This window comes from Chelon labrosus (genome assembly GCF_963514085.1).
Source record: "Chelon labrosus genome assembly, chromosome: 17".
Taxonomy (NCBI): domain Eukaryota; kingdom Metazoa; phylum Chordata; class Actinopteri; order Mugiliformes; family Mugilidae; genus Chelon; species Chelon labrosus.
The window spans coordinates 7,848,659-7,872,311 of NC_140350.1; the positions used below are offsets into that span (position 1 = coordinate 7,848,659).

Below are 23,653 nucleotides of genomic sequence, written 5' to 3' on the forward strand. Positions count from 1 at the left end.
AATTATAGGTTGCAGGGGAGGTTTGTGTAGAATATACAGATTTTCCCCAGCAACCCCCCTAAAATTAAGTTTTGGCTGTGGGCAATTACCAGGAGCACAGCTTTAATTAGCACCAACTATCACTTGAAGCGCTAAGCAGGTCTCAGAATGTGGCTTCCACACACTATCCTGCATTATTGTTACTAGCACAGTCCCATACTACTCCTCTGGGCCTTAATGTTTTCTGGAGTACATGCTGTTATATAGTCAAATGCACCCACACATCTCAAGATTGTGTGTCTGTTAAGGTCACACAGTCACGGCATGGCAGGGTATCGGATGAAGTAGTAGTGTGTGTCTGTGTGTGCGTGTGTGTGTGCGTGAGATGCCCTACCCCTCACTCATCTGATCATTGTGTGGCTTCTACAGTGACGAACGTTACAATAATCCTACAAGCAAACAATAGGGCACCTTCACATTCACATAGACAGGAAACTGGTTGCTTTGTTTGAGTTGTGACTCACATACTCTGCTGGTCTATATGACCTGGTCTAAATTTTCCACTATGGCAGGTGTTGACAGGTGTTGCTCAAAGTAAAGGACCAGATCCAGCTCTTAAGAAAGTGTTGAAATAATTACCATACAGACTGTATACATAAACCTTGCCATGACACTGATTCATATTTTTATTTATTTTTTTACTTTTCTCTGTATGCTTAGATATAGGACATGATTCAGCACAGCACAATCATTCCTCTGTTCACCAAGGTGAGACTTGATACCCTGCATGCATGTTACCAGAACGTGAATGACACATCAAGATCAAATTCAGTTGTTCTTTGAAAAGCTGTAAAGCTACTGTTGACTCACCACTGGCTGGCAGTAACGGATCTCTCGCTTTAACTTCAGCACCTCTTAAATTCAATTTGAAGCCATTCATTTTTAACTACATCTAGATAGTATGTCAGAACTTTATCGCCTGGATTTCTTTCTCTCACTGCTGAAGAGGCAGTATTACTTACATACCATAAAGATACGTTGGTTGGGAATTTTACACTGTTAAGCTGGGGAACAGTAGTAGTAAGAGGGAATTACCCAACTTAGCGTTTAAAAAAATTTGTCAAAAACATTAAAAAAATACCAGCAACACAGTTGCTTTCATTCATGATTTTTAATTAATTCATTTTCTTCCTCACAAGGTTGGAGACATAGATATGCCCAAACATCTTGTGACTTACTCATCTTCACCAAACTCATTCAAAGATGACTACCAGCAAGATGTGTAAATGAGAGCTTTGTGCGTGTGTGTGGGTGGGGGGGTGTATGATATTTCTAATGGCTTCTCAGTCCTAACTGTCATACCTCAGTCATCCAAGGCATGCGTCTGTCTGTCTTTGAGGCCCCAGGATTCCTGTTAATACCAAGTACAATAACCAATGGTCTGAAAGACATGCACTCACACACATAGGAAGCAAATCGTGGGCCAAAGTGGGCTTAGTGTGCAGTCTGGAATGATACCAACTACCCACCCAGAACAAGCCAAACCTGACCAGACCAAACCAGAGTGTTGCTGGCAAACTGCAGGTGTTTTGGTTTTCTGAGGCATGGTTTTGTTATGAAATTCTTCCTTAAAGGTCACTCAGGGCTTTTCACTACCTGCCACACATGTTATATGTGTACCAACATTTTGTTTCCTCATATATCAGTTAGATCAATGAGACACACTAATGCAAGAAATCTACCTTATCAGCCAGAGAGTGAAAGATGCCTCAGCTTGAATAGCTATTTTTTCCTTTTTTTTTTCTTTTTTTTTTTTTTTTATCCTTTCAGATTTTGTCAAATTTAATTGTGATTAGGGCTTTTAGCAAGTTATTATTAACTGTTTGATTATTCTTTCTTTACCATTTCTTGGAATCTGCAACAAAAATTGTTAAAAAATTATTTTAAATCGCTACATCCAGAAGTCCAACCAGAGAATGTTGAATATTTTTCCACCTGAAATTTGAATGTAATTAATTATATTTCTCAACTTATGGTTATTGCTCGTATTGTGATGACTCATTACAAAATTAAAATTAAAGGCAATGAAGGGTGGCATAAATAAAGGATTATCTTATAGAGTTTTACAGGTAAAAATAAAGCTTTGAGCTTGATCAATATTTTTAATACAAAGCATGCATTACTATGTAACACAGTGAAACAGGTTTTTAATTGTATGCATGACCTTAGCAGAAAAAGGACTGCATATTAGTGGATTCAGTTGTTTAATATTGCTTAAAGAGAACAAAGAATATTAAAAACTCCGCTTTTTTCAGTTATTATAATTTATGAAGCACTCAAATCTCAGAAGTTACTGCAAATGAACGCAGCATATTTTCATTTAAATGTGAGATTTCATAATTTTCTCTGAATTTGTACATGAAATAATTGTTGAAAATAATTAGAATTTACTGAAATGAAAGCGTTAGTGGAAAATAATTTGAATTTACTGAAATGAAAGCGTTATTTATTTGAAAGTGTAATCCATTGCACAGTTGGGGGTCAGAGTGTCTGTGTCTGTCTGCTAGGGAGAGGTTTCTGAACATGAAGTCATATGGTGAAACCACATGGATATATCACCAGCCCCTCCAACCTCCTCACAGTCAACATTTGTGTATGTGTGTGTGGACTTACCACCCAGCTCTAAAATATCCCAGCCCCTCCATTTCTGCTCACTGGCCTCCGTCCAATGTTCTCTTACCTCCCTGAGAGATCCTAACCAGGGCTTCTTCATAATGAAGTAACCTCTAATGTTTGTCCTACTTTGCCTCCAGCAGTCTCCCACTGTAAGAAGTGGTAAACAGGTTATGCTAGCCAGACCGTGTCTAATGTGCTTAAATGGCCCTTGACAACCACAGCGACCTGTTAATGACTGGACCATCCTGTGGTCACTGAGAACTGGTCAGTTTATGGTCACCCATTAATGTCTGGTTTGGGCTTCAGAAGCAACAGCATTTTTCACTACAAACTAACAAGAGGAGCCACACCATGAGTGGTGACTGGGACAATTATGGACCATATCAGCTTGGATCACATTTAAAACAAAATGTTAAATAATTTGTCCGGTAGCCTCGTGCAAAACATTTGAATTAGGAAAGGAATGTCCCCACAAAAACGAAAATCCTATTCTATATTTTATAATGTGTACAGACTGAATCTGCGAATGTCCTGGATTTGCAGTTCCACTTGATGCACAATTAAATATAGTCATGAATGCATTCTCTCCACATCATCACATTATGTGTATAGAATTAACGTTTAAAATACATTATCCTTACAAAAGCTGCATTGCATCTAAGTCTTGATGACAACTGCACTGTTCCATTAAAGCTATGACTCTGTTGTCTAATACCAATTTCACTTTCACTGTGACACACAAGGACAAAAGGTCACAGACAAAAGGAAAAGTATTGCTCGTATGTGATGTGTTTAACAATTCAACACTGCTGCATGCTATGATCCAAAAGAGGTGCTCAGCCCTCCCTCAGCGGACACACTGACATACACTTTTCTCACTGTGACACTGAGCAACTGCCATGTTTGTTGTCACTCGTCCAGGATTGAGCTCAAGGAACAGTTTCCTACAATAATACAATTTGTTGTTAGTTCAGTTAACAGTAGCTACCTGTCATTACAATAGTTCATATATTAGCCTCTTTGACTCATGATTCTTATAAATTTGTAATTGAATTGGTTTTCCAAATAAGCTTATATTTTGGTGTTAACATCCACCCAATGAGCAGAAACCATTTTATGTTCACAGTTTCTATATAGGTTTTAGACTGAACTGAAATATCCCCCGATTTAAATTACAGGAATACTAGCAAGTTTTGTAATTGTGTGTCTAATAATTAGTAGAGTATGGAGGAAATGAATTACCATGCTCATTCAGGTGGCATTAAAATCACTGACCAGTTTGATTTATTTTTAAGTCTTTTTACTCAGTTTTACTGTTTTTGACGGAAGCGTTCAACATTCACTGTGTGTGCTTACTCATTTGCTCTGCTCTACATGATATATTGTCACACATACACACTCTCCACACTACAGCATGTGTTTATCTCCGTGGATATACTTGTACCCAAGAGTGGGGTTCCCACTCATTTTAGAAGGCAGCCGTTGGTTTCTGCAGGGCACCACAGGAATTCCAGAAATGTTGCCTCCAGTATGGATCTTATTGTTTCAGAGAGAGGAACGATGTCAGTACTAATGTGTATTTTAGTGGATGCATACATCATCATCACCATTAGGCAGGTGTCAAAGCGCACGGAGCTGGGTGGTAGAAAAACAATTTTAGTATCCCTATTTCACATTGCTATTTCAGTACACATATTTAAAACGCCACCGTGACTTTGTTTATAGTAAACAGTGTGGAACAGTGCTTTGTCAGACAGGGAACAAATACTTCACTGTGTATTTGATGTTTTCTGCTGTTATTAAGCTATTATGCTTTCCTGGGTGAAGATATGCTGTTGTGGGCTGGGCTGCAACTTAATGTTGAGTCACATGGACAACATGAGAGGACTGGACTTTAGTGTAAGATGAGGAGCAGCAACACAGTGTTAGAGAGAACGAGAGAGAACAGGTACTCAGTCACGCAACACACTGTTGGCAGGTTGTCTGTGTGTGTTTGGTAAACACACATTACCTGAGGTAGACCTGGGAGGTGTGAACGGGAGCAGTATAATTTTTCTTGTCCACACAAACTCCTTGATGAGTTTGTGTGTGCGTGTGGATGTCAGGGCAACATGAGCCCAATGAAGAGTCAGTGGGAAGATATGAGCTGGGGAAGTGTCCAGTCTGACTGGGTCAGTGGTGGGAGTTTCTTGACTTCTCCTTGTAGGTCACTAAAGATTTTCCTATTTGTCTTCTGCTTTGGTAACAACTGTGTGAGCACCAGATTGTTTCTCTGTGAGTCCTGGGAGTGTTATTGTAAGTATTACTGTGTCTGCTTACTAATGTTGTGTGTACAGAAATTAATCTGTGTCATCTAAAGGGAGTGCACTAGAGAAGACATTTGTTTCCTGTTGCCTCACACACCACTGTCCCTCCCATGTCCCATCCTGTTCTGTCCTGCCCGCTCCAATGCAGCTCCGGAAGTTCAGGCCCCACCCCAGGTTTGCCAGATTTCTTTGGCTCTACATTGTGTAATGCCAAACTGCCCTTGTGCGTCACTGGGAGCACCCATCCTACACACACACACACGAGTGTAAACACACGGAATAGATGGAGAACAAAGTGCCTTGCTGAATTGGCCAACTCTGTGGACCTGCCTTTATTTGCAGGAATCATACTAGTGGTACAAACCTGTTTGATCATCTGTCATTCCCCGCCATGTACAATTGTACAATTGTTCATCGTTTATAATATGTTGTTACAGAGGAAATGCAAAGTTGCATGCCCTTTTCTTCCTGGTTGGCCCCTGTTCCATATAAAATCAGTCAAATCAAACGCTGTACTCTCCAACGATGTCGTCAACCTTATTGTCAAAAAGCCTGCGTTGAACAGTTTCCTTGTTCTTCTCAGACAACAAACACTGATAACTGAATTTGAATTGAGGAATTGCTTCGTTTTACAGGAATTGCTTTTTGTATACTGCCAGCAGGGTACAGTTGGTGCTCACGTTTTGACGTTTGCTTTGACCCTGACTGCTAAAGTACCCCTCACAATAGTTGTGCTGAAAGAAATGACTCTTTAAAACTGTAATTAAAATAAATTATTGAACCCATTTTGTGAGGAAGCAATGGAAAGTTCAACAGCATGTGTTTAAAATATTAGGATGCAATTAGAGAAAAGAGACTTAAATAACCAGTTCTGGTACGTTTCGTAACATGCCAGAAATGTGTTAGAATAGAGATTTCCTACCCTGATAAGTTAATTTGTTACTTCTGTGTAGTTCACTTTAGCTATCAGTGCGTGTGGCCTCAGAGTCTCTCTTCACAGCGACATTACTGAAATGAGTTATTTCAGGATTTCCTTGTTCAAAAAGCTGGCAAAACTTTCACCATCCACCAGACGTCAAACCATCATTTTTTTTCTCAGAGGAGCCCTACCTGAAACAAGTAAATAAACAAGAACCAGAATGGTTAACAAGATTAGGCCATATAATAAAAAGTGAGCCCTCAAGTATGCTAAAGTGTTTACATCAGGAACCATCAAAACCTGACCTTGCTTTTTTTTTTATCTCTGTACTCTTTTCTTCGTGGCTCTTCATGGCTGAAAAGTGGAATTTAAGTTTAATAAAATTATATTAATGCAAAAATGTTTCGCTCACCATATTGCTATTTATTATTTGTGAATGAGTGTACGTGCACACATAATTAAGAGCATTTGAGTTCTGTGGCCCAGCTTTGGTTTTCATCTCTGATTGTTTCCATTTGGGGCTCTCAACTCTATATCTGTTGACACTTTGATCCTCCTTTTTTAAAGGGCATATTATAGTTTTTGTGGAACTGTCCAACTTGATCGTTATGTGTTTCTCATGGATACTGTATCTCATACAGGACTGGCCCACATATAACTGTCTTAATTTTATCAATCAGTATATGACTCACTGCTTTCTTCCTATGCTAATAACGAAGGGGTCTTCCTCTGACTCAGAATACTTCCAATAGACACATTTACTCCCACTCTTCTCTTGACTCATTTCTCTTTGTCTTTCTTTCTCTCTGTCTTTCTCTCTGTTTTTTTAAATGTATATATATTTTAGGGACCACACATAGCATCAGTGACCTTGGCAGCCTATGAATGTGGCTCTGTGGACTTCCCAGAGCCACCTTATCCGGACCACATAGTCTGTCCCCAGCAGGAAGCACAAACGTCAGGCTCTGATGCTGAGCAGGTGGGCGTGGAGTCCTTGGGAGTGGACAAGATGGTGGGATCAGCAACCCTCCAAGGAAGCATCTCTCTTTGGACAATCATGTCAAAAGTCCGCCTGGAAGCTTGTATGTGGGTGAGTTTGTTATACTATGGCTGTAGAAACTATAGACCTGAACAACTAAAGATTCTGCAGAATTAAGCTTTTCTAAACATGTCTCTACTCTAACTTTTGGTTGCAATTTGCAGTGACCTTGCACTGTTGCCACAGCCATGACCAGTATTCATAGTGAATGCTTTGAAATACTGTTGCTGTCAGGTGAAAACCTCATATCTGCTAAAAGCCCGTTTCTAAGGAGCTAAGAAAAACAATCTTGTTTTCAGCTTGACCACTGTGCATTTTTGAATTTATCCAGTAGGTTTGAAAGGTGTCATTAGACAGAGGGAGGTAGAAACATGAAAATTACATATATTGAAGGCTTTTAAACCAAGGGCAGGATTAAACTGTACAAGCCTAGGACACTAATTAGGTGTACATAAGAGACAATTATTTATTTGTTTATTTGTCTTATTAACATCCTAATACAAAGAATAATTAAACTCTTTTAGCACACTCTCTGAACATATAGTATTCATTGCAACTTAATTTTGTCATTGTCATCTTGGCCATCATTTCCTTTTTTTTTTTATGTTCTTTTTTTAACAGAGCCTTCACCAGTAAAGACTCGAGCTAGAAATGACACAGAGTGCAAATGTATTCATTGATAACTCATTTACTTGGAAAACCCCAGCTACTATGAATTTCCCTCAAGCAGCGTCAATGGTTTCACACCTCTAACCAGATCTGTGGCTGCCAAAAAAGATAAAATGTTTTCAAGCAATCTATTTTCAGGGTTTGTAAAGAAACATTTTACCATTTAAACTAAAAATGTATAAAAATATCTTGGTAAATTAAACACAGTGTCAGAGGTTTTTCTTAGAGATTTGACTCTAAAAAAATAGCAGCCTTCTATACTTAAGTTTTTAGTTAAGCCCCGATAAGCAGGGGCTCTGGTGGTTTATCAATGACTTGCATGTGTCTCAGAGAAACCACTGACAATAGCTTGTGCAAAGTTCACACACACATGCAGGACACATAAAAACGCAAAAACAGAGGTGTGTAGAAGTCACACTCCATTATCAACTTTATTGTAACTACCAAATGTTTCCATGTCTACTTTCATCACCTTTTTAATTTTTTTTCTCATCAAAGAAAGGCAGAACCTCTGAACACTGGGGAAAGAGAACTTGGTCATGGTCACATTATCTGAGTTATCGTTCTTTGTTATCTGTTTCCCTGTTCTTCATAATATGGAAGGTGCTGATGTCAGGGGGAAATACACATCCTGAGCTACTTCTTCATTATGGCCGGTTTTACAGGAACAAGGCAGACTTTACATAACCTGCTGTCTACTGTAATTGGCCTTTGTGCTTCCTTATTGTTGTAATATTTTAACTACACCTACAAACACACACATGTCCAAATGTCAAATTAAGACACAGACATCAAGTCACCACGTGTAATACAAACTTGTTGGTATTTAATTTATTGGATAACTATTCTCTCTTGATAATATTTATCCTTCCTCTAACCTTAACATGAAGCCTGTTCCATTAATATATAAATGTAATATCAAAAAATTATACCATAATAAATTATACAGACATCCTCAGCTTTCACACGTCAGTTCACATTATTTTGATACACTCTTATATTAAATCTCTAGTATATTATACCCTTTTTATATTTCTAGTCTTAATATATCTTCATCCTATCCATGCACATAAAACAGCATGTACGCTTGAATGATAGGTACAGCATTTTATTTCTTCTGGCTTCAAAATGGAGTCAAATTTCCTGAGCCAATTTGCAGCCACACCAGCAACAGCATCATGCTCTGAGGAGTGATATCCAATTCTGTGTTTGTGGGTGTGTGTGTGCCACCCAATCCCCTTGGATTCACAGCCACCCAATCACCACTACCCTCTGTAACCTCAGCCTGGCATCGCCTCCGCCTCGGCTTGTCAGCTCTACAGTTGGAGACACCTGTTGCGCCCACAGTTTCAAAGCACCCACGCCAACATCCCCTCCTCCTACCACCCTCCCACCTTCTGGATATGCCGGAGATGAGACATGAGACATTCCCTCCTCACAACCACCACTACTTCTTCTCCTCCTCTCCCCTTTTTCTTTCCTCCTCTTTCTTTGTCTTTTCTGTTCCCTCTCGAAGCCTCTCCGTCCACTACTGTAGGTCCCTTAAGTGCTCCACTTCAAACACCACCACCGTGCAGGTGGACGTATTTCATTGCCCCCTACACAAACACACACAGCCCCATGCTCACAAACAGAGGCAGGGCTATTGAATGGAGCAGCTGCCAGGGAGATTAAGACACGTCTCCATTATGAGAAAAAACTGGCAGATTTCATCAAAGACTGCAGTGTTAACAAGAGAACAGGGTGTCCAGATTAAAGATGCAGTCTGCCAGGTTTAGGGATAGCACCGCCTCCTGAGAATGATTGTTTGGGCTTGTTGTCGCTGCCATGGTTGCTAACTACCCACTAATCATCTTCTGGCTCAGCCATTCAGCAACATACAAGTAATGTGCCTGTGATTAGTTAGTTATTCTCTTTTGGGAGAGATTGAGGCTGTGATTTGTGTGCGTTTCACCTAGACGACTGAATTTCAGTGCAAAAGACAGATTTTTCAATTGCTGTCTCTGCAGGATGTTAGAGATGCGTTGAGGCTTGAAATCATTTCCAATCTGTAATTGTAACTTACACTAACCATATCTTCTCATCCCCCCTGCACCCACACTTTCCGCATTGTGCCTGGAAACATTAAAATAATGAGCTGTGAGAAACTCCAAAAACACTGCATTTCTTGGCGGCTGTTTTCATTGTGTTAATTAAGTCTGTAACCCTTACCCCATCTCTCCCCCCACTCCTGCCCCTTTCTCATGTTTTGGTGGATGAACTTGGTGAACCGACTGAAATGCTGAGGATTTATTCTCCTCAAATCACTTCCGCTTTCTTCCTGTTAAATCCCTCTCAATCACACAGGCTCCAATGCTTTATGACTACAAGCTCCTTTTAGCTGTTGGACATTGATATCTTGTTTCTTGGACTTTTTAACACATCTTAAATTTTAAAAACATTGCATTCCACATGTCCACAGCATATTGGCACAGAGCAGTTAACAGCACAATTGTTGATGTGCTGTTTAGGGCTAGCATATGGGTTTTCACCATCCCTGGGCCTCTGTTTAATGTATCCATGATCGTTTAATAATCTCTGGGATTTTCATTCTCGTAAATCCTTTCCGTTTTATTCCCATTTAAGCGCTCTGATCACACAATCCCAGACGTCAAGCAGTGCAAGCTTCTTTGGAAAGTGGATATTGATATTTCTGCTACATTAACCCCCCAGGCACCATGGTGCTGTACTTGTGTTAAGAATTAGCAAAGTTATATATTGCATTTTTACAGCCAAACTACCAAATCCATAACAATGCAAAGCAAAGAAATAAACCACATGAAATAAAGTCCACTGAAATGGATACAAATAAAAAAACCCGTACTCTGCATTTATGTAGAAGTATTCATGTGCACAGAGAGATGATAGCTTTTATCTCTGAGCGGTTGTCTCCGTCTTTCTCACTCTTTGTGGGTGAGTGGTATAAACATGAAGAGCTGAGACGCACCAATTAAACATCTCTGTATATGTCTGTGTATTTGTTCTGTGTGAACAGGGAGCGGGTACAGCTATAGGAGAGCTTCCACCGTACTTTATGGCACGGGCTGCGCGGCTGTCTGGGGCTGAACCTGATGATGAGGATTACCAGAAATTTGAGGAAATGCTGGACCAGACTGAGTCCGCACAGGTGACACACTACTCCCCGCATCACCCATCATTCTCTCACTCTCCATTTAGTAATCCCCTCACTTTGTTTTTGTTTGCCTTACTCCCCACAATGCAATGCGTTTTTACTTCTACAAACTTCTCACATTTCTTTTTCAATGTGTGCGCTTCTCCCTACTGTGGCATAAATTAAAGGATTATCTTATCTTATATTAATTTTTGATTTATATTGTTGAAGTATTTGTTTATTTCAAAGTATTTCTATAAATCAGTCATTGCCATCTCTCTAAAGTCAAATCTGGTGTGCCAAATTTACCGCACGTTATAAACTGTGTGTGTAGGTCCTGACCACACCTCATCCCAGTGTCTCAACGTTACAAGAGGAATCAAGTGCTTTCACAACGTTATGACAAAGAGAACAGCAATGATGCATTCGAGTAAAATGTTCTTGCCATTTCCGGCCCCTCATTTAGAAATCGCTGGTACAATATGTTCTTATATCAAACATCCCTGCAATTGTTTCAACAGTGCCTAACTGCTCATTGTAAATATTTATTTTCCCACCATCTTGTGATTATGAATGGAGGAGGAGGAATGAAGGGAAACATGCTTGTGGTTTTGTCAAGGCTTTTCATCAAATCTGTCTGTCCAGTGTTCAGTCTGTGGAATGCTTTTCTCACTCTGCCATAGTCGGTCAAACAATCAGACAGGTCAAGTGCAGTTAAACAACTGCTCCCGTAAATGGTTTTGAACTTTACAATAGAATCACTTAGCCTTCCCTTTGCAAATAAACCTTAGCAGACAGTACCAAATTGTGAATGATAACTCCCCAGTTTTTTTAACTAGACTATCTCAAAATCAAGGGACTGATTCAGAGGAACATTTTTGATCATTTTTAGTGTGTATTTTACTTTTCAGCATGCATGCGAGATTATAAACTGTCTGGCCATAGTTTAGATTGAATGCCTGATAATTATGTTTACGACATATTCCATGGTATTCCATGCTTTTTGTATGTATGAAAATGGCATCCCGTACAAATCATTGCCTTCTTTTCATGTTATTAGTTCTTCTATGACTATTTTCCGAATATTTCATTTTTTGTTCCATCTTCTCCATATTTATATTTCTTAATTTTCACTTACTGTAAGCTACAACAATTTATTTATGCATTTGTTTCACAAAGAGTGGGCTGAACAATAAAAATATTTTTTAAATTACATATTACTCCATTCACATAAATAACAAATCCATAATTTGAATGGTTTCTCTTGCACTAGTTCAAGAATATCACCACTATTGTCATAGATGAAAAAAGTTACACAAATTATTATTCAGACTCTTTTCATCTAAGAACCCCTGGACTCTGAATTAAAACATTGGTTTCTAGTGGCAGAAAATCACCCTTGGGGAACTTTCTTCAAGATAACATTTTGAACCACATGCAACCAAAGCAGGTACAGTATTTTGACTTTAATTAGTTACTCATGCTCACTGTAAATTCCCCAAGTTGTAAGAGGTGATCTGTACACTGTGTCTGCTTTTTCTGCATGTATTTAGACTGAAATGGATAGACATGGGTTAAAAGCATGAGATTTTTTGCGGAGTTTAAAATTATCATCAAGTAAACAATTAAATTTTACTTTATATATTTTTCAAAATAAAAAGCATGTTTGTTGGTAGTCGAGATATACTGTACTGCAGATTTGCTTTATGTATGCTGTAAATTAATGTTGACCAGAGAACTCTTGCATCAACCACATTTTTTAATGATCGAGGGAGTTTAACTATCTCCCAATACATAAACCAAAGTGACCTTTTGAGACACTAATGTTATAGTCTCAAAATTATACAGCGAGAAGATTCCGGGCTGCTGGTTGGCACTAACACCTGTCCATAGTTCAGACCACGTGTGTGGGAGCACAGCTCTGACATCACTTATTGATAAAGTGGCGCTTCCCACCAAAGAAAGAGCTAGAGACAGTGGAAGAGCGAGACAAATGGGCGGCGTTGGGAAGAAGAGATTTTGTCTAAATGACCGCCCCAGCATCGAAGAGCTTGTGCGTGTCTTTTCTCAAACTAACATTGTGACGCAGGAGGAGCATCATCTGTTTGATTCACATCCGTGGAAGAGCAGATTAGAAGTGACGCTGCTGACTCTGTAAACAGCCTTAGCCTCTCTCGCTCTCTCGCTCTCTCTCTCTCTCTCTCTCTCCCTCCCTCTCTCCCTCTCTCTCTCTCTGTTTCCTCTCTGTTTCTTTTTCGGTCCCTCCGTTCATATGCTCTTATTCTTTCTCACAAAGTCTGTTTGTCTTCTACTGTGTATTACTCTCTCTGTCTCTCTTGTTCTCACTCATGGTATCTGGCAGCTGTGTATTTGTATGTATGTTGTGTGTGCTTGCGTGATTGGACAGCATCTGGAGACAGGTTGCTTGCACCAGCAAGGACCTGCCACATACGGAAATAGTTTTTTCTCACCAGGGCTTTTACTACTACTCGGATGTTCTTGGGGTTCCCTGTTTTACTCAAGGCGCTCCTGCAATATCTCTCTGATTCGCACTTTTCCACCCTTTACACTTTTACGTCTCTTAAGGAGGACGGATGCATCTGCTGTGGATTTGTGTCAGCGTTTGTTTTGGGACAACTACTTAAAAATCAGTAGTTGTTGAACAAAGTGGAGACAGGCTCCCATGGGATGGAAACTCTGGTATCTTTGGATTGTTGTGTATTAGACAGGATGTAGTTGAATTTTGTAATCAAGGATGTGACAGCACAACCTTGCATTGCTCCTCATACACACTCTTTCCTCACACACACACACACACACACTCCACCCTGTGGCAGCAGAGCTGGATTAAGATGCTGACATCGTCCCCTGCGCTCAAGTTACAGAGGATTGTAGGTGCCAGCAGTTTGACTTAAACGCGGTGGTATTTCTCCCAGCCTACACGTGCCAACTTCCTGCCACAAGTGCACGTGATGCGCGGCAGCAAAGCACTCTGGGTTTTTTTTCTCATTCATTCAACAGAGCTATTCAAAAATAATGAAGTCATGCCTTTTCTAACGGCTCCAGACGCTGATGTCATGAACATCAGCTTTTTTCCCCCCTCTTAAATCTTTTGCTCTGTACAAGAACACTGTGTGCAGGATAGGACTCAGTATTGACACAGACAGTCTTGGAAGATCCTGCATGGGTCATGTCTGTGATAGCTTGTAACTTGATACGAAGTTATTTCCTGGCTTTTTTTTTTTCTTTTTTTTTTTCCATCTGGCACGGAAAGGGTTAACAGGCTGTGAATTCTTGATTGCCAACTCCCAGGATTGTATCTCCTGTAACTCAAATCAGGGCCATCTGCGCTGGGCGTATGCCTGTCTTCCCCCCCTGGCCTACTGCACTCAAAGGCTCTCTGTGCTGTGGTTTGCCCAGCCCCGTCACGTGACTTCTCTGAAAGTGCCCCCTCCTTCCTCCTCCCTCTTTATTTCCAGTAAACTGTTTGAAAGGAGGGGGGTGAGTCAGAGTAAAACCAGCTTCCCTTTAACCACAGCTTGTTAAAGAATTTGTCAACGTGGACTCAGGGGTGCATTTGTGTGTGTGTGTGTGTGTGTGTGTGTGTGTGTGTGTGTGTGCGTGCGTGCGTGTGTGCGGGCACGTGTACGCTTCTGGACAGATTTCAATGCGTACATCTTCTTTTTCTTGAAAGAGGACTGTAGCTTCGATTGCGTCAGGAGTCTTTAATCACTCCACTTCCTGTGCCAGACAGAGCGGGCGCGGGCTTGTCAGGAGTTAATGAGATGAACTTTAGCCGTCTTCGTGTCAGGGGGCTCGCGACTGCTCCCGAGATGTGTGTCTTCTGTGTGAAAGACTTTCATTGAGAAAAAAAAAAGAAAACACAGAGAGAGGGAGAGAAAAATGTGCGTGGGTGTTGACTTGTGTATAGGCTATGCATAGATTTTTCCTTGTCTGACACTTTAATTTTCCACATGGAGCAGAGTGCCCTGTAGTTGCCTGCTTTTTGTCTATCTGAACTTTGTACCTCATCAGAACTACCAAAGCCTACTGAAGACTGTTTACTTTGTCAACTTTTTCACAATGAAAAGTGAAGAACTTCTCAGTAAATCCAAAATAAACAGATATCATCATGCTGTGTGTTGTACAATGCATTTTAGATGAAAACGCATAAAGAAAACATCCCTCAATATCAGAGTTTATTTTACTTTGAGGTTGCTGTAGTTCAAAAAAAAAATTTTTCTCTTTGTTCAACCATCACCTGGCAACTGTAACCTCAGATATTCAGACTATTGTGTGAGATCTAAATCGGTTCCATTCCAGCAGATTTTTATTTGAATTATTTTCATTTATCATCCTAGTGACATATTTTAGTTTGTGCCGACCAGACCCTGCTATTCCCTATGTATTGCATTAATTAATCTACAGTATATTTGCCACAGTTATATGAAAACAAATGCAGTGCTTTTCTTATGTTTGTGAGGTTAACTTAAGATACAGTCTCTATATTTTCCAAAGAGTTAAATAATTCCGCTCCTATGGTGGGAATGTGATGTAAAGAGAACAACCAAACCAAAAATTAAACAATTTTTACCGGTACTTATCATTTGCTCATTAAAATGATGATTTCGGTAATCTCACCATGCCAAGCATAAGGGGGGGAAAAACAAACCTACAAAGCACTGTTTCACACAAGGGTTGACTCCATGTGGGGTGAAGATTGCTGAGTAAACCCGGACCCAAACCTCCATCATTTTATGACGCTGTACCCTTGACAAGATCTTACCAAATGTAATTGCTGCTAAGCCCGGCCCTACAGGCCAGCAGTGATGGGAGCTGTGGTGTGGTGTGGTTGGGGGGGTGGGGGGTCAGCAGACAGTCCTTGGCATGCTGCCTGGCAGAAATGGTGATTTTCCATAAGCCGCCAACAGCAGAGTCTGGATGTCTGAACCCCAGCCATCCAAGATAGACGCTTCCCTGGCCCAGAAATGAAGAATACAGAGAGAATCAAAGCACACACTTCAACTATAGTAAATCACAGTGTCACAAGTTCTCACACACACACACACACACACACACATCCTTTTACACCCTCCCCTTGCCTCCTTGGGGACCCTGTGTTCGCACTGTGGTGATATTTCCATCCTCTCTCTCTGCATGAGCCAAAATTTTAACTACAGCACCTAATGTAAACAGTGCATGTGACGTAAGAAAATGAAAGGGATTCAAGGGCCAGTGGCACTGATTGGTTCTGTAGGATTCTGTCTGCGCTGAAACAGGCGTGTTTGTCAGGTGTCCCGGTCCAGACACGGTCCTCTGCAATTCAGCTGTAAACCAGCCATACACATTCCTTCCCTCCCTGTCTCCCACCAGCTGAACAACTCAACACACACACACCAACACACACATGTGCACACATGGGGACAGGCTAGAATTAAAACTACAGGGTTGTCCAAGGAGAAACCTTTATGATTGGACATCAGTGGAGGCAGAAATTCAAATCTTCAACCAATGAAATAGTGCGTCCGTTCGCTCCCCCCACTACCACCTTATTAGGCGACCTCCCACGTCTCTCAAATTTCCTGTCCACTGGGTTACACCCCGCAAAGAATGTCATCAGCACTGTACTGGTTTTGTTGACCATATTAGGTATGATCATGTATTGGAAGCCCCCTTCCTGCACCTCATTTTAAAAACTAATATGTTTTAGAACTGAGGCCTTACTTTGTAAAAGAGATCCACTTTCCTTTGCCTTTTCTTATGACACAAATTATTTTTTTCTCCAGCTTCTTTCCCTTTTGATTTAGTATTGTTTTAGGTGGAAAATAAATGTGCTTTCAGTAGGAAAATTTGCTTCAAATAGAGCAAATATTCCTCAAGGACCACTAATTATTTGATTATTTTATTTAAAGTACAGTCAATGCATTTTGGAAACATTTTGCACTTGAAAATCACCAGAAAACTCCAAAAATAAACAGTTTTATAAATGTCTTATATGTAAAATTAAACATAAATGTTCATACCTGCAGCCAGCTTAAAAAGAGGATTTTCCAGTGTCACTTTAGAACAAGGGCCTTCCTGTACTTATTATTGAGAACTGTATTTGCACATGTTAAGCAAGTAATATGAGTTTGTTTTGTATTAAAATATTCTGCTGAAATAGAAAATGGATTTGAAGTTGGATTTGAAAGGCACAAAGGATTGCTTTTAATTTAAAAAATGTATTTAATTTCATATAGCAAAGTGACAAAACACAAACATTTTGTCTCTGCAGCAGACTCAGATTCAGATTACAGGCCTGAAATCTCTTATTTTTTTACTCTTTAGTTGTATGTCAGGATAAATCGAGCATGCCTTTAATGCTTTGTTCTGCAAAATAATTATTTAGACACCATTAGACAAAAGTTTCCTATTAAAGAGTTGTGCTAAACTAATGCCTTATTTTGCAGTGCTTAAATAATTGTTTAAATACATTACAAGTTCTCACTATTTAAAAAATAGACAATATTACAACATAGTTTAATTGGCTTTGCATGCAAAGAATTATCCTATTATTCGTCATCATCAAAAGTTCAACAACTTCAAGAGATGCTCAGACAAATGTAGAAATAAGAAAGAATGAAAGCCGCTGTGCAGTTTTTCCGCTGTAAAATATTAATTTTGCTGATGAAATGAGGAACACACATAAAAGATCACAAATAAAAGAAAAACTTCCAATAAATACTTTTGGAAAAACAATATTCTTAATTCTTAAAGTTTAGTGTACAGATTTACACCCACCATCACGGTTTCTTTGGGGGAAGAAATAATAATTTTACAATTCCAAATCTTGTTATGATATTAAAGTAGTGACTTTATAAATTACCTGGATATTGAATGTCCATCCAAACATGTGAAAAGTCCAAGGTTTTCCTTTGTTTTCACACAAAGTTCCCAGAAGTAAAATCCAAACAGATTAAAGCTTCTTTTCCCAGAAAAGGTATATTGAGGAAAAAAACTGTCATTGCTGTGAATAGAGGCTTTTGTGGAGCTGTCAAGAGGGATAGGGTAAGACCAGCAGAAAAGCTAAGAATTTGTGAGTCACTGGAATGACCAAAGTCCGTTGTCTTGCTCTCACATTCCCAGTGACAAAGGAGTTAATAACTGTCATTAGAGGTAAGATACAGACATGATAAAACCATTTTTCTACTCTCCTATATGAAGAAACATGTCTACAGATGAGCCTTGAAATTCTTTTAGAAAATGTGACAGGTGACTCACTGCATTTTGATGTGAACTTCATTGTATTTATGTTGGCAGAGTGGTGAAGAATTAAGCACAAGAACTGATTTAATCTTGAAATCCATATTTTTACATTTAAATTGCTTAATAGTAATTTTTTAGTGTGCTAAATACACACAGTGGTAACTTTTTGCCACCAAGACTTCAAAATCACTTGTACTTTTCACATTGTTTTTATAAATTTGGATGAGTTATACACACAACTATACAAATAGTTTCAAAAAGTACATGCATTAGTGTTGTTTTTTTGTGTATTTTTATCACTTAAAATTAAGCATCTAAATTTTGGAGGATTAAGAAACTGAAATCTTAGATTTAGTAAGTGAAAATCACTCATTCATTATTCTTTAAATTATGTGCACTTTGAAGCTCTAAACAGTCTGTACTCTTGTACTTCTCTATTTTCAAGATCTAAATATTTTGTTTGTCTGGTTACATTTTAGACCGTAATTGATTAAAGTTGAGGGCAGATTTACAGAAGTTAGAAAATTGTCCTGTTGCAGCTGCTGCTCCTTCACACTCATTTAGAAAGAAGCAGTGATTCAAAAAACGGTTAATTCACCTATTTTTCGTTTCATTTACACAATAGTGTGTTTTTAGATTTAAAATGGAAAGCTTTAATGTTGAAACAGAGACAGGAAATTGTAAAGAAAAGGAAACATTGTGAGAAGACAGAGAAATCCTGAAAACACAGCTCATAGGCCATCTTATAATATTATCCCAACTTAAGTTATACTAAAATCTTCATTTGTTTTATGCTGACATTGGAATGGGTTATAAAGCATTCATTGCATAACACCTCAAAAGCAGCAGTGGTGATGACTACACACATTTATTTCACTCAACTCCGTGATATTCCCTCTTCTGCTTAAATGCTTAAAAAACAATGGAACAACTTGTCTTTATTGAATTTCAGCACTGCAATTTATTAATTCAGTTCAAAACTATTTACTTATCAAGCTGAAATTTACCAGAAAATAATTACTGATAATGTGTCATATTAACTGCACATCACCAATTATCCTTTAATTACTTCTGACCGTTTGAAACTGTCAGAAATTATCTTTTATTATAAATACAGCATGACACGTATCTGATAGAAACTCTACGACAGTAATTAGAAGAGTAATTATTTGTTTTGCAATTTTCAGTTTAGAAAAAAGAAATCAGTGACTCTGTTCTGAAAGGTTTTCTAAGGTTTGTCTGCTGTCCATCTGTTGTCTGTCTTTAGAATAGATCAACAGTATATGATCAGTAAACCTCAAAAAGGTGACTCAAACATTTTCCCGTCTTTTCTGTTTTTCAGGACTTTGCAACCCGGGCAAAAGTAGCGGTACAGAAACTCATCCAGAAGGTTGGATTCTTTGGGATCTTAGCCTGCGCCTCTGTAAGTCACACAACAATTGTCTGTTTTTTTATATATGAAACATATTCTTCAATGGTTCTATGGGGGTTTTCATTCTAAATAATATTTGCATATCCATATTCACATGATATGACAGTTGTGCAGCATTTAAAATAACTCAACATTTGAGCAAAAAATAAATATTGTAGTTCTCATGGCAAAATCAATCACCCTTTTTTTCTTTTTCCTGTAGAACACATGTAAGCAAAGATACTGAATGCACTTCAGTATCCTGTGACATTATTTATCTCTTCTCTATCTGTATCTGCTTTGTATTTCTTTAGGAGGCTTTATACAATATCAAGCTTAATTGTTTATATTGTTTTTCCTTCAGATTCCAAATCCCCTGTTTGACCTCGCAGGGATAACATGTGGACATTTCCTGGTCCCATTCTGGACTTTCTTTGGAGCAACACTCATAGGGAAAGCGGTCATCAAAATGCACATTCAGGTGAGTCGCATTTAAATGATATCTGTTTCCATGTAACTAGTGCAAGAGCTCTGCCCCCCACACACACTCCCACCACAAATGATTATGTTAAAATACAGTGTACTGATGTTAAAGAACAGTTTCTCAACATTTGATATCATAGTATTTGTCATTTATCTATTTCATTTTGCAGAGACATTAAAACATATTTTAGCCATAGATGTGAATGCAATTTTAATGTTGTGCAGAGGGAGGAATGTGATTAATAATGAATCACACTCAGCCAAAGCATCTCTGCACTGTACTCAGCTGGCAGTAAGGAGGCCATTTTGTGTAGCAAAAGTAGGGGGAGTCAACCATTTTGTGCTTGCAGCTGCAGCCTCCCCAGTACATTGTACAGTTGACTGACCAGGCTACAGTAGATCTAAAACTTATAGGAGGGTAAAAGCTACACAGTAAACCTGGAATGAGAAGCTCCAGTTTGAAAGCTTGGCATCACAAACCTTCGTACTGATCCTGGAAAATCTTCAATTTGTGTCCAGGAATTTGCAGTATGTCTGTGATTACCGTCAGGGGCTCGACACTTTGTTTTCTAAGCTAAAACTGAAAAAAAATAGAAAAGTATTTTCTGGCCTTATTCCTCATACACAGAAAGTATTTTTCTCCACCAGTCTGAGAAAAACATATGTGAACCGAGGGAGCTCAAGCTAAAGCAGATAAACATTGTCTGTGGGAGGTGATGGAGAAAGAGAGAGGGACAGATGGGGGGAGAAGGAGGGGGGTTGCATGCAAGGCAGTAACAATCAGACACACACACAGGACCAGATTACACCCAGGGGTCCCAGGGGCTCCCCACCGACAGAGGTGTGTCCCTCTCTGTCTCACGGAAAGAAAGACTTCACCCAGCTCTCCTGCATGTCTTGGGGCCCCAATCTCTCCTGTATCTGCTCAGTTTAATTTTCTTCAAGCTCAAGTTTTGTTTCTAATGTAAATGCTTCAGTGATTTACGGTGTGTGAGCAGAAAAACAATACGTATTAGAAGAAAGCGTACTAGAGAGCAGGTGACATTCTCCCTCTTGGGCCAAGAGGGAACAAAAGGGGATTTTGAGGCTTGTGTGTGTGTGTGGGTGTGTGTGTGTGTGTGGGCGTAAAAATGTGAGCAGCCTCAGTGCTTCAAAGCACGTTTTTGATCTGGGATTTTACCTGTGCTTCAGGTGTGTTCTCACCAGTCTCCAAGGAGAGGCTTTTTATTCTGTAACAATTCCTTTTATTGCTCAGCAAGCTCCACGTCTGAATATCCACTGTTGAATGGTTAATGTCAGCGGCAGGTCACTTGAGGATCATGGGGTGATGTCATGGAAGGGCACGTTTCAGACCCCTGAGATTGTCTGGTGAACAGAGGTGTGGTGAGATGTAGCAAAGGATGTGGACGTTCATATAGAAAATAAAAAGAAATCTGAGTGTATCGTGTCAGTCACTAAAGTGCCTTTAAAACGGGATGTTCTCACTTCCATATTACTGTCAGTTCCCTCCGTGCGTTTCATCGCTCCCAATTATGAGTTGTCCTTTTCTGTAAACTACTGAGAACTGATGCAATGACTTCCTCTTGTCAGTGTGTGTGTGTGTGTGTGTGTAGAAGTGTGTTAAAGAGTTTTTAGTGGGATGTGCGTCGCTCTTAGAAGCAATATCAGTTAACTGCAATCAGCAAGCATGTCACCATCATTTTCCGAGCAGACACATCTAAGACATCTTAGTCAGCTTTCCTGTGTCTGTCCCTTCCTCCTTGCTTTGTGCAAGATAGAAGATCAGTTGTCAGTATCTGTAAGGGAACTGTGGTAGCAATATCCAAGATCATTGCTCCAAAATATCTAACTGTTGTTAAAGTTAAGAAGTTGAAGTGAGACGGTGACATTATTGTTTATTCCCTCTAGGCAGAAAAATCATGTGATAGCAAAGGTCAGTCTTTTGATTTTGTAAAAGCCAATTTTGAGTTTTATTACTTTTGTGGCGTTGTAAAATTTTGACACTGTTTAATTCACAATAATATTGTGAGGTAAATTAATTAAAAAAACAAATGGCAATGCTTGGATGACCTGGAAAACCTTACAGCGAACACTGTAACAGAGCATTGATCAAAGAGTCCTGTCACATGAAATTAAAATTGTCCCTAGTGCGTCCTGGTGCTGAGCGATCTGTCGTGTGAACGTTCAGATGTGAGCTTCTGGGGCTTGTGCTGACAAGGCTGTCACATTTATTTTTGTCCAACCATAGTGCACTTTATCTTACTCTGTATGCCCTCTACAATTTTTTCCAGTTGCACCCTTTCATTGTTTTTAAAGTTTCTCTGAGATAACAGTTTGCAGCATTTCAATTTGCAAACCTTAAGTCAATATAATTACCTCACTCAGTAGCAAGCCAAGACTGAGTATTGAAACTTCTCTGCGTGTCAGGAGTTTCAGATAATTTGATTACTCGGTTGCAGAAGATTTTGTGCAAAATATTCGAATCATGATTGTGCTGATTGTAATTGAAAATTGTGGCTTTTGAGACAGTTTCACATTTATACTATGTATTAATTGGAAAAATCTCTCTCAATTATAGTGAGAGAGATTTTCATACACATTCATTTCCCAGATGGCATTTTCATTGCTGCATCATTACATAAAAGAGAAAATTGTAAATGTCTCATGTATCATTTTATACACTTTTCCCTGTAATTCGTCAGTATATATTTAGCATCCTTGGAAACCTTGGGATCTGGACTTGAATTTAAAATAATGCTCTGTGGGTTTTATGTACAATGTGAGTTTGTAATGATGGACCCGCTAAATGCTCTGTTGTTGTAGCTGTTGAGCCTTTCCAATGGCATGTTGAAGACAACCTAAATGTTACTAGACCACACTTTTAGTGGTTGAAACACATTTATAAAACTGAAAAATCTGGTCAGTTGGTGTCTGCACGTCCCAGCCCCCATCAGGGTGACCAGGCTAAAATGAGCCAGAATGGCTGCCAGTTGTCTGTTTGTCCGTTCTGTCATAGTGACTAATCAGGAATCAGACAGGACAGGAGCCGGATCCGGACCTCCTCTGAAGCAATGACACATCTCCTTTGATTCTTCCACTCTTCTAGCCATCCGTCCTTTAAGCGTTCACACACGTATACACACACACACACACACACACACACCAACTCTCATCAGATGACAACCACCGTGATATGCTGACCTAGTGTACTAAGTTGGCGGTGTGTCATAGAACCCGACTTTTTATTTCTTGCCTTTCATGACTGCTTTTAGACCAAACTGCCTTGGTCATGCAAGCCATAAGCTTGGGTATAATGAGTAGGGTGTGTGTGAGGTTGAATAAAGAAATTACTGAGCGAACTATGATACACATGCCTTGTTCAGCACCCCAGCAGTGAGATCATGATACAATTACTGACTCGTTGTTTCTCTATGTGCTTCTCTGTCTTACAGAAACTGTTTGTGATCATCACCTTCAGCAGGCACATAGTAGAGCAGATGGTCTCCTTCATCGGGTGAGTAAACCCCAGTGGGTGTGTTTGCTCACTAAAAGTACCTTGTGTAGTGTACAGATATCACACATGAAAGTGTGAGTTAATGCAGAACTTGGGGGACCTTTTGGGTGGTCATGGGGCATTCAGGTAATTTATGTGCCTTTGTGTGAACTCTGCCTCCTCCTCCTCCTTCTGTTCGTGACCCTGATACACGTTGTGCACACTGAGGTCAGGCTTTGAGTTTAACCTGGTGATTTTGGAAGAAGGCTTGTTGTTTTATAT

General features: G+C 39.4%; 1 protein-coding gene across 1 annotated transcript in view; it reads left to right on the top strand.

Annotated features, from left to right (window-relative positions):
- LOC311502088 (vacuole membrane protein 1-like) overlaps window positions 1–23,653 on the top strand; it is a 50,890-nt gene that overhangs the window by 10,510 nt on the left and 16,727 nt on the right. The window contains exons 4-8 of the mRNA XM_084564201.1: window positions 6,728–6,970; window positions 10,623–10,754; window positions 19,327–19,407; window positions 19,760–19,876; window positions 23,331–23,392. Of these exons, the coding sequence (XP_084420327.1) occupies window positions 6,728–6,970; window positions 10,623–10,754; window positions 19,327–19,407; window positions 19,760–19,876; window positions 23,331–23,392 (635 nt within the window). The remainder of the gene's footprint in view (window positions 1–6,727; window positions 6,971–10,622; window positions 10,755–19,326; window positions 19,408–19,759; window positions 19,877–23,330; window positions 23,393–23,653) is intronic.